Here is a 12,329-nt window from a genome sequence, read left to right as displayed (position 1 = left end):
GCTTCGCAAGAAATGCACACATATAAATCACACATATTATAAACTCACACAAAAACTTCAACAAATATTATTGCTAGTAATTCTTTAAATATAAATCATACACTGGAATGTTTGGCTCAGTTATTCGTTTGTAATAACAAGCATTTCCCTATTATTTTAACACAAGCTAAATTTTATGCAATGCTTATAAAATCAGACAAATGCAACATTTGCAAATGTCAGGTCTTGCCAGTATGTAAACAGTTGTTAATGGATTTTATATTACAAACCGGTGGTATGAAAAATCTTCCATGAGTTCATGTCACTTCTCATAATGCATAATAATCAACCATTGAAAGAACACATTTATTGACATTGAAAACTACCATATTGTTCATGGAAATTGTGTAATAAAACATGCATTAGGTGTCATGCTATTGAGGGTTGCTTTATGTAAAGGTATAATTCACTTGAGTCTGAATTCAATACAAATTTGATTCGCCTTTCGGTTTGTAAAATTGTAAGGAAATAAAAAAGATCGAAAGCTTTGTATAGGAGACAGTCTCTAATGGAAAACCAAGCTTAATACATGTGCATACAGTACTGGTCCAGATAAGCCTGTGCAGTCTGCGGGTAACACTTTCTGCCTTGATTGGATTTTCTTTATATGAGACTTCCTTTACAGAAATCTCAATAAAAGCGGAAAGTGTCTTCCGAAATTAGCCTGAGGAGACTGCACAGTTTCGTCTGGGATGATACATTTTGCTCATGCACTGAGCCCAGTTTTCCCAAAGTTTCGTCTGGGATGATACATTTTACTCATGCACTGAGCCCAGTTTTCCCAAAGTTTCGTCTGGGATGATACATTTTACTCATGCACTGAGCCCAGCTTTCCCAAAGTTTCGTCTGGGATGATACATTTTACTCATGCACTAAGCCCAGCTTTCCCAAAGTTTTGTCTGGGATGATACATTTTACTCATGCACTAAGCCCAGTTTTCCCAAAGTTTCGTCCGGGATGATACATTTTACTCATGCACTAAGCCCAGCTTTCCCAAAGTTTCGTCCGGGATGATACATTTTACTCATGCACTAAGCCCAGCTTTCCCTGAGTGATGCTCATAAATTATGCTTGCCTGTTTAAAAGCATATTACAAACATGATGTCTGTATCATAAGCCTTACAGCACTTTTTTCCTCAAAATATAGTTAAAAATTCAAACAAACTTGTGTTGACAAGTTTATATGTAATCTTTAAGAATTGATCTGATCAGGTTAAACTTGTGTTATGAACAAGATGATAGACATGTGTCAGTTACTCCCATATAACACAATAGATATTCATATTTTCTCTTGATAATCATTGTCTGATCAATATTCTACAAAACCGCTTGCAGACTTTTCATAGAAAGTCAGTACATTTGGCCACAACAAAATTAGGTTTTCTTGTTCAGAATCCAATAGATATATATTCATATATTCATAACGTATTTATGATGGTAGACATATTGCCAGATAATTGGTGGAAATTGCAAAATCATTGATTTCATTTGCTTCAAAGACAATGATAAAGACTGGTCCCTTAGATCTACAAGATCTAGTTATTCATTTCGGCTTCTGTGCTTTTGGAACACAAGGCAGGAACATTGGCTATTTGATGATTGTTGAAATAAAATGGATGAGGCAGGAGGGAATAAACATGCCTCTCCTCAATTAGCTAGGATGTTTTTGTGTCCGATAGTGTTACAAGTATGGGTTTTTGTGGTTTCTCATTTTTTAGAACAAAACACATGTTGGTTGATGTGTTATGTTCTATTATTGGCCAAAAATTGTTTGACTTTGTTGGAGGTTTTAGCTCAAATTCAAAATGTTTATGCACAAATCGACATTGCAGAATGTGGGATTGTTCAGATCGATTACTTTTAAGAAATATTCCATCCTCATATATTCCATAAGGTGTAAAAAATTGGTTAATGACCAAATTTCTCTGACATTTAAATATGCATGCAATCTAATGCCATGGTTATAAAATGGGTTTTTGTAAATTGATTTGTTACACAATACAGGTCTGTTGAATGTATATTTTCTACAAAATGTCATTTATAGCATTCGGCTTTGAATTACACCATATATCCATGCTTAAATTGTCAACTCAAAATTTTAAAACACTCCAAAACATTATCTACTTGTATTTCATGTAAATAATATAAGAATATAAAAGTGTCTAAAATATTCATAACCAAAGCAATTTATTTCCATTTTCTGTGTGTGTTTTTCCAATTTTATATTAACGTTCAAGTATTTAACCATGTTACTTTTCATAAATCATTGAAGCTGTATATCTGCTCACAAAATCTTAAAACATATCAATATTTTACATATATTTGCCATTTATAACACAGAATTTCAATGGAAAAAAGCATTGCATTTAAGTTGTGGCATTTATGGTGGGACACTGAGTTGATTTACTGTCGTCATTGATTCAATTATCTATTGTATGTGCATATTTATAAAAAAAGTTTTTTCATTGCATGAGTTTGTATGTTTATGCTTGAGAAACAAGAGCACGGCTGCAATGCTTATCAGAGGGAGAGGGTCAACTGTTATAAACTACTGCTTTTTGTTGGACTTAATTTCATTTTCTCATTTTTACAGTTTATGTAGTTTTAATGTTTGAACATATTATTTTGAATCTTAAAAGTATTAAAAAAAGAGAGATATCAAAGGGAAGTGTTGAGGAATGGATGGAAGTTGAAGCATCTGAATATTTAATGATGTTGCTTAGGACCCAATTGAAAGCAAATGAAGCAAGGAATCTGCTTGGAGTTTTGCATGCATTGGATATTTATGACTGTTAATTGATCATATTAAGCTAATGTTAATAACACATGAGTTTAGGCTATTCAAATTCATCTGTGCAGAACAGCAATGCCACGAGCCCAGAACCGAAATGACATGATTAATTTCTTTTAAAAAAAAGATAAAAGATTTTTATGAACAGATGTGAATGGCTTGTTGAAAGCTCCATTGAAATTGTATTTGTTTAGTAGGTTAATTTGATTCTATGATGAGGTGTTCTTTGAGTAATAGTGTGGGGTGTGTTACAAGAAAAGATAGGCGTAGACTAATATTCTTTTTTTTTGTCCTTTTGTCTTATAGTTCAAAACACAATTGGCTTTAAATTTTAGTTTACAAAACAAAATACTTTATTTGTGATAAAGAAAGATATTGATACAATTGTTTAAAGAGGATTGCTATAAGTAAGAATTAAATTAGTTTTGTCTGACTCAAAAAACAACAACCACAACAACAGTTTCAACTCTCTTTTTTACAGTTAATGCCTTCTTCAAATTTTTACTTCACTTATCAGGCTTTTAAAATTTAATTAAAGTTTTATGTATTCATCTTTGTTGTTATTGTTTGTATCACCAAAAATAATGGATTTATAATTGACAACAAATTGTGAGCAATGCAGTTCTTGCAACACCTTTTTAAGCTTTGGTATTTCCAGAGCAGCTTAGAGAAGTTCATTTCAAGTATAAATGTCTCGTTATGTATTCTTAAAGGATTGCTTTCCATTATCTGGCAATAAAAGTTGAGAATTCTTGACTAATTTATTGCCAAGCAATGCATTTTTAAGTGCCGAACATCTTGAAAAGTATTATAAGTATCAATTTCCAAGAATTTAGTACACGCGCCAGCTAAATAAGATTTAATGATCACGAGCAAGATGCTCTGCCGTTTGTTATTAACTTTCGCTTAAAATTGATGTAAGTATTTACTATAATACCTACTAATGACAAAAACACATGTGGATATTAACAGACAAAACTGTGAAAATTCATGCAACATTGAATATTCAAAATCTCGTCTATTTACCCACAAAAAAAAAATAGTCAGGAAAGATAATGAAATGTATTGCTCTGCCAAGCTTTCACTCATTTCACTCATCCACAGAGAATTTTGAGTATCAACCAAGGGCTGGTATTGTTTATTTCACAGTTGCTTGAAAATAATTAGCATGGAAAGTGTTTTCCAGAAATTTAATTTCTTTTTGTTTGCAAGTTTAATGGACTGAAAGTAACTTCAGGGATTAAAAAAGAGCAGCATTTTATTGTTTGTTTGGAACATAATGGCATTAGGCACTCCTCATAAGCATCAAGTAGGTGGCAAAATGTTATTTGCCATTGTATTTTAACTTGATGGCTGCTAGAAAAAAAGAATAAATTTCTTTTAATCTCTAAAACGTTGCCATGTATGATACATTTTGTAATTTTGATGCATTTTGTTTGTTAATGACACAAATTGTAACAAATTTGGTCAAATACATTTACTTGCATATTTCCTCTGTCCTCAACTTGAACTGCATTTGCTTTAAATTAAAAAAACAATAATACACATACCGTATTTTACCACGTATAGCGCGCTACCATGTATAACGCGCATGCGATTTTTTAAAGCCAAAATGGGGAAAAAAAAAGAATTCAAGACCAAAAAGCCTGAAAATCGGGCCGAAAATGGCCGCCATTTTTATATTGTGCAGTCATTTAATCGGAGTTTTTCGGGCGCTTAATTTTGTGTTTTAAAGAAGGGAGCGTTTAAACGTTCTGGAGCATGGGTTGCATAGCACTATATTTTCGACAATTTTAAAGATTATTCTCTCGAGAATATGGTGGCCCTAAAAAGGGCCGTTGTCATCGTGATGGGCTAGGCGTTGTCTATAGTGGTCGTCCGTCGATGTCTGATGCGTCAAATCCTTCGAAATCTTCATCATCGGTGTCATTGTCGCTGTCGAAAAACTTCCTCATGTCATCGTCGGTCATCCCGGTTGGCGTTTCCTCGTAATAGTCTTCTGTGGTGTCCTCGTCCTCTTCCGCAGGGGTGTCTGAAGTCTTCTTTGCTAGGTCTTCCCAGATAGCGTCGTCCTCGGTCCCGTCGAGATTGTTTGAGATGCAGCATTTCTTAAATGCCTTGACAACGATGTTGGGGTCAAGTTCGTGCCAAGCATCAACGATCCACTGGCATATGTCCTCTAATTCTGGTTTCCTCATGCGCCCCGTAGCAGTGAAGGAGTGGTCACCCTCGCTGTACCACTGGTTCCAGCGTCTCTGCAGCAAGACCTTCATCGGTTTGTTAATCGACACATCAAGAGGCTGCAGGACGCTGGTCAAGCCACCAGGGATGATCGTCAGGGTGGTCATGTATTCCTCTTTAAGGAGGCGCAGCAAAGCCGGGGAGCGATGGCACCGGAAGGCATCGAGGACAAGAAGGCTGCGTTTCGAAAAACCACCTGGTCGTCTACCCCAGACAGTCTTAACCCAATCATTGACCAGGTGGTCATCCATCCATCCCTTTGCCTGCGTTCTGACTACTATCCCGGCCGGAAACTTGACGCCCTTTGGCCGTGTTTTTCTCTTAAAAACAACAAACGGGGGGAGCTTTCCACTATCTGCTGTACATGCCAGCATGACGGTGAACCTGTTCTTTTCGTTCCCCGTTGTGTTTATAGATACGGTTTTGCCACCTTTCGTCGCAATGGTGGTGTTGGCTGGCATGTCAAATGTCAGAGGCGTCTGATCGGCGTTTCCAATCTGCGAGAGATCAAACTCATATTTGACTCTTTGTTTGATGACGAATCTCTGGAATTCAAGCAACTTTTCTTCGTAGTCGCTTGGCAGCTTCTGAGCAATGTGGGTCCGTCTTCGAATGGACAGGTTATGTCTCTTTAGGAAAGCATAAGCCCAACGAGCTGACCCTTTGAAATCTTTGGCTTCAAGGAGACCGGCCAGTCGTCGACCCTCCATTCGAAGCTCCACAGTTGATACGGCTATGCCCCTGTCGCGTCGCTTTTCTACCCAGGAGAGCAGCTGCTTCTCGATTTCCGGGTAGTGTGCAGCGGACCCCCGCTGCGCCAGATTCGTTCGCGGCAGTTTCATCAGGCTGGCCTTGTCCCTACGCCATTCCCGCACAGAGGACTCGCCGACATTAAACTCACGGCCAGCTGCCCGATTGCCGTGAGCTTCGGCGTACTTGATGACATCAAGTTTCTCTCTTACTGTGTACGATTGACGTATACGACCCATTTTGAACAAGAATGTTCAGTGGCAATTTACAAGATGTATCTTGTATATATCTTGATTGACAATTTCAAGATATAGCGGGGCTGACAATTTCAAGATAAAGTTGGGGCTGACAATTTCAAATATTCTTTCTGTGATGTCGTATAAGCAATAGCAATTGAACGTTTGAAACTGCACTGTTGAACGCTCAATATTTATACACAATGCGGTGCCAATGCATATTTTCACGTTCTCAAGTGTCAATTAAGGTCTCAAATGCCAATTAGCATCTCAAATTACTCAACAAGTTAGTTCGTACATTGCTAGATGAAAAATGTCAATTACGAAGTGCAAAGACCCCGTTCACACCTACCTTATCCTGCGAAACACAACTCCTTCACACCTACCTTTATCTGCATTCATTTTATGTCGAAACAGCCCCTAAAAATGCGATCAATGAAGAAGTGTGAAAACACCAACAAAGACAATTTTTTCATCTTTTAATTTTTAATTTTTGCCGTTCATGCCTACCCTTCCCGCTATTTGTTGTTTCGACAACGGCCCCTTCAGTCTATAACAGTGTAGGGTGTAGTTTTTCTGCAATAGTAAAAAAAAACGCGGCAATTGTGAAGATTTACGATTATGAAATGGATTTTTCGCAATTTAGCAACCAGGAAAGTGTTGTGTCAATGTATTACGCGCACTGAATTTTTATTTTGAAATTTGAAGGTAAAAAACTGCGCGCTATGCATGGTAAAATACGGTAGTGACATAACAAAGTTTCAAAGTCTTGGTTAAACTTCTTCGATATTAATGGTTATTTCAAGAATAACATCTGAAATAAGGCTCCCCAAAGTTTATCCCATTATGCAAGTTTTCATGAAAACAAAATCTCACAGTGGCAACACTTTGCGTGCTACAGATGTCTTCTGGGATTCAAGTAATGTTGCTTTTTTCCTGTGGAACAATAAAGCAATTTAACTATATTTTACAAAAAATTATCAGTCACTGCATGTGACCTTTCGAATTCCAGCATTTATGAGAAAATAATTTAAGTATTCATTGCGATCAGATCTTGAATGTGCAGAACAAAAATAATAATTACTTTTGGGAATGCATTATGCCATACTTTATGAAAACTAATTTTGTTGTTTTCTTGGAAGATTAAAAAAAAGTTTTTAGTTGTCTTGCAAAACATTTTTGCCAGCTTTTGTATGAAAGGTTACAATAATTCACTTACCAAGACTAAATATTTATATGCATGCTTTCTTTTTTTTACTGATAAGACATTCCGTGTAGAATTTGCACAATTCTGTTTTCATCCCTTTTTATTTTTTTCCATTTCCATTTCAATCCATTCCCCAAAGCTTTCACTTATTTCTTATACTTAATCATTATAATTACTTTATCATTTACAACACTGATCGTCTTCCCTTTAAATAATCATTTGCAACAATGACCGTTTGCCTTGCTGCGTGTATTAACCCCAAGTGTACTAACCCTGCCATGTTTTGACGCGACTCTTTTCAGCGCCCAGTTCCTTCAATGTTCTAGCAAAGGACCTGCGACCTCCACCCATAATCAAGCTGGGCCCTGATAACCAGACACTTGGAGCCGGTTCTGTGGCGCTGATGCGCTGCACCTCTGACGGGAAACCGGAACCTGTCATAAGATGGTATCGCGACAACCGGCCTCTGCTGATGGCTGACTCAAGAATCACCATTGTAGCCAGCGGCTCCTTGCGGATTTCAGGTATTGTTGTTGTGAAAGTTGACTTGAAATTAAATTTAATATTTTAATATTTAAATTTTAAGTTGTACAAGATTGTTAACATGGTATTTCCAATTTCTTTTGTCTTTAATTTATACAAAAATTATTATAATTGATAGTGTATTACATCAATAAATTCCAATCTACATTAATATTGTTTTTTAATTTACATCAACATAAACCTTATATTAATGTTTTACATAATTGATTATCAAATTCAATATTGCCAACAAAAAATTATACTTTCTATTCAATACATATGCAATATTATGTTTTGAATTTGAAATTAACTTGGCTATAAACCTTCTTTCTGTGCTATTCGTATGCAATGTTATGTATTAAGTTTAAAATTAACTTAGCTATAAAACCTTCTTTCTGTGCCATTCTTATACAAAATTGTGTAATGTATTAATAAATAACTTGGCTATAAAACCTGATTTTGCTGTGCGTCCTGCTTGCCAGGCGCACGTTTTTTTCTGGGGACGCATCATTATCAGGCACGTGCATACTCGGGACACATTGTTTGAAAACTCCGATTTTCAACATCGTCAAAGTTGTACATGATACAGAGTTCGATTCGTGGAGATAAGCGAAACACATGTAAACACCGTTTTGAAAAGTAGAAAGGAAGTAACATTTCTACATTTGGAATGTAATACGCATATTTTGATTGATTGAAATATATCAATTATCCAATCAGTTATGGCGTTTTATTAAAAGTTCGTTGGACGTTAAATTGGCTGTCCCGGATGGTAAACAATGAAAATGCCACCCGAAAAGGTTTTCAAAATTGATCCTCAACAATTTAAACTCGCTGTGTAGGTATTTATCGATAATGCAGCCTCAATGTAAACCATGTGGTTTAATGTGAAGAATAAACGGCGGAAATCACATTTTGCGTTCGTCTGTTGTGAGCGCAGACAGTTAAATAGTGAAGCGATGTTACTATACTTTTCTGGATTAATTGATCATTGTTGTTTATTCTAAAGTGACAATTAAAAATTTGCAAGTTCTGAAATAAATGGCATCTTTTACGGTACATAATAGTGATACAGATGGTACAGTATTCCATCCTATGTGACGTAGAATGTAAGTACATATAACAACACAGACATCTCCTGTTCATAATGCAGGATGTGAGAGGGTTTTTTCTGTACAGAATAAGGTCTTGACCAAATTCAGGAACAGGTTAACTGTAGGGAAACAAGACAAACTTATAAGAGTGAAGTTGTGAAATTTAGGCCTGGAATGAATTTATGGAAAAAGCTCTCCCTGTTTGGAGAAAAAACAAGGCGAGAAGGCTATACATCTTAAATACAGTATGAGTGTTGTTACACTAAATCTGTATTGAAGGTGTAAATCTTTTGACCAAAGCAGAAATTGTCTTTTGTCAAACTGTTTGAAAGAGCTTATTTTGACCAAAAAATTATAAACACTAGTTATCCAATTTATTAAAACTCTAGTCAGTCCAAATTGTTAAAGATGTTAAAAATTCTTTGTTTAAGACGTTATATGTTTCACTGTTTGTTATTAAAAGTAAAACAAATAAAGATTTTACTTGCTATAAACCTATTTCTTTTTTTAATTGTAAAATTGCATAAAAGGGGCTGGCTAAGGCGTATCAAAGACAAAGACACAATCTGGGACCCATTGTTTTCAGTTTGGACCAATTGTTTCAAAATATGTGAGTCCCAGGGACTCACTGATGTAGATTTCAAAATGAATCACTGCATACTATTCAAAGTTTATGTCATAAGTTTAGAAGATGTTGATACAATCTTCTAGTGTCCCTTGTAGATCTGCGTGTGCAGGACTCAGCCAAGTACACTTGCAAGGCAGTCAGTGAGACAGGGGAGACAACTTGGGAGGCATTCCTCTTGGTCACAAGTGAGTTCCCTTGACATTGTAGTTATAGGGGGTGGGGTGGCTTTGCTGTTGTTTTAACCTTATACCACTCAGGTACGCACTTTGACACTTTCACAGTCCATTAAAAAATCAAATTAAATTAAAGACAAAGACATTTCTTACTAGAATCAAGTTTTAAAAGCTTCATTTCCAATCCTAAGATTCTGATGAACAGCAAACTGCAAAAAAAAGGAACAGACTGCCTGAAACTTGCAGGCTCTGCTAGTTATATGCTGGATGCATAAAAGTACCTAATAACTGCCTTTTCTGAATAATGATACTGAATGTTTATAAATGTTTGACCTAATGTGTTTGATAATTTTCATGTTTAATAAACGTTGTTTTAAATACTAAAGTTAACATTTTTATGAGTCAAATGAATTTTTTGTGCGATTCTATAATAAATAAAGTTAACTTCTTTTTGATAGCTGAAACAACACCTAATTTCCCGGTGCGAACATCGTCTGTCTCATTTCTCCCTGACGCCCCATCCAAGCCCGTGGTCAGTGATGTCACAGACACCACGGCTCATCTGTCGTGGACCCCAGGGACAAAGTCCCAGCCACGACCTGTACAAAAGTTCTATGTGGAATATTACGGTTTTGACACAACTGAGGTTAGTGTACACATATCATATGTTTTATTATTTTATCTATGTTCTGCAGCTGTCATGCATAAGGGCTTGTATTTTGTACACAGGTTTTTGTAAGCAACTCATTTCATTCTTTAATTGATGAATGTTCATTCACACTTGCTCAGGATCGTACTTGTATCTAATATTTGTGCATAACTTTACATCCAATGTAATATTTTCTCTTTAAATCTTTCATTAAGTTGTGCATGATGCAGACTTGTACACACTATCTGGACTGTTGGTATTAAATCTACTGACAATAAATCACAAACACTTTTCAACCAGAGTTGGGTGACTGCCAGTCGGGATGTTGTCACGGACAGTTTCACCATACACCAGCTGCGACCCAATTCCTCCTACACATTCCTGGTTCGAGCCGTCAACTCTGAGGGTGTTGGGTTTCCCAGCCAACCTTCTGATCCAATCAGGACACTTGGTAAGGATGTGGTCTTTGAAAAAGGGAATTAAGTATGAATGTTTTTGTTTCAAGGTCATGCTTTGGAGCTTTTTTTTTTACACGGCGGGAATTGTTCTTTTTCAAGGACATGTTTTGGAGTAGACTGATGTTATTTGTATAAATCTGTTTTCTTTCAAAGTCATGCTTTGGAGCAGAATGGTTTGTTAGCCATTACCATTTAAGATACACATTTTGACATGTTTGTAGTCCCTTAGAAACTCAAATGAAAGTAAAACCCTTTCTTTAAAGATTAAAGTTTTAAAGGAGATTACCTGATGAGCAGCAAACAGCATAAAACCTGAACAACCTGTGAGTTACTCACAGGCTGTTCTGGTTTTATGTTGGTTGCATATAACCATTTTCACTTTGAAATTGAATGGGACAGGATTAAATATGTGCTTCAAGGTCACGCTCTAGAGCGGACTGGTGACCTGACAGATGAGGAGATCAAGTCTGTCCTCAACAGCAACATTGTGGAGCTGGTGAACACCCAGTCCATCAACTCCTCTGTCATCAGTCTCATTTGGAGGGTATGTAGCTGATTATATTGGGCCTTGCTGTGGGAAAAGGGGGTTTAATGCATTTGCGTAAAGAGTCGTCCCTGATTTGCCTGCGCTGTCTGCTATTTTTAAAGGCCAGTTAAGATAAGTCTGTTAACTTCAGACTCTAATAAAATTAATTTTAAAGGCAATTTTATTATCAAACATATGCAAATCATTCGAGCAAACAAATAGGATAAAATTAACACATGTATTGAATACAATTAACACATGTTTTTAAGGGTTAACAATTTAGTCACATTTATAACTGGATCCAAAAATTGACAGCTGCTTTAACTGCAATGGCCATTAAAGTTTTGAGCAACCAGGCCCTGGACATATTCACCTGTATTTGACTCTGTTTGTAGATCAAGCAAGGCGAGGACATCATCGACGGCTACCAGATAGAGTACAAGCACATCCTGGACATTCGGCGGTTGGAGTATGGTGACCCCCAGATGATCCGGGTCCCCCCCATCGTGACTCGGTACCTCGTCACAGGGCTGCTTCCGTACAGCTGGTACGAGTTGCGGGTGCGGGCATACTCCGGCACCATCGTGTCCTGGTATAGCAGCCCGGTGAAAGTGCAGACAGAGCAGACTTGTAAGGACATAGCTTATACATAACTTGTTTGTTTTTTTTAGCGTGTTTTTTGGAGTCAGGGAAGTTGATTTTTGTTCAGTTTGTCAGTCAGTACATATACATTTTTTATGTCTGTGGGGCCCAACATTTCTAAAGCAATTTGATTGATACTTCAAGTATGTCGTCAACATGAAGGGTAGATGAGCAACTTTATTTTCAATCATATTGAGGCTTACAAATTCTCACTGGTACTGGTTAATATATTAAGTTGAGAAAATGTTTGAAGTTGATCATGTTTATAGTCATTGGGCCGTGACTTGACCTTAATGATTGTTCCATTCTGAACCAAGGTTAAGTATAACATTAATTTTTTGTGGTTTTTTGGCAATGTCATAATGTTATAATT

At 36.5% G+C, this 12,329-nt stretch overlaps 1 protein-coding gene across 4 annotated transcripts in view; it reads left to right on the top strand.

Moving 5' to 3' along the window:
- Window positions 1-12,329, top strand: part of LOC127853093 (roundabout homolog 1-like) — a 117,505-nt gene that overhangs the window by 91,254 nt on the left and 13,922 nt on the right. For 3 of the 4 annotated variants that reach the window (XM_052387293.1, XM_052387292.1, XM_052387294.1), the window contains exons 9-14: window positions 7,567-7,788; window positions 9,604-9,693; window positions 10,140-10,327; window positions 10,631-10,781; window positions 11,208-11,332; window positions 11,710-11,944. In XM_052387293.1, the coding sequence (XP_052243253.1) occupies window positions 7,567-7,788; window positions 9,604-9,693; window positions 10,140-10,327; window positions 10,631-10,781; window positions 11,208-11,332; window positions 11,710-11,944 (1,011 nt within the window). The remainder of the gene's footprint in view (window positions 1-7,566; window positions 7,789-9,603; window positions 9,694-10,139; window positions 10,328-10,630; window positions 10,782-11,207; window positions 11,333-11,709; window positions 11,945-12,329) is intronic. The other variant, XM_052387295.1, reaches the window with a different exon arrangement.

The sequence above is a fragment of the Dreissena polymorpha genome, chromosome 12 (assembly GCF_020536995.1).
Source record: "Dreissena polymorpha isolate Duluth1 chromosome 12, UMN_Dpol_1.0, whole genome shotgun sequence".
NCBI lineage: Eukaryota > Metazoa > Mollusca > Bivalvia > Myida > Dreissenidae > Dreissena > Dreissena polymorpha.
Note: the sequence above shows the minus strand (reverse complement) of the source record. Positions and strands in the feature narration are given on the sequence as shown.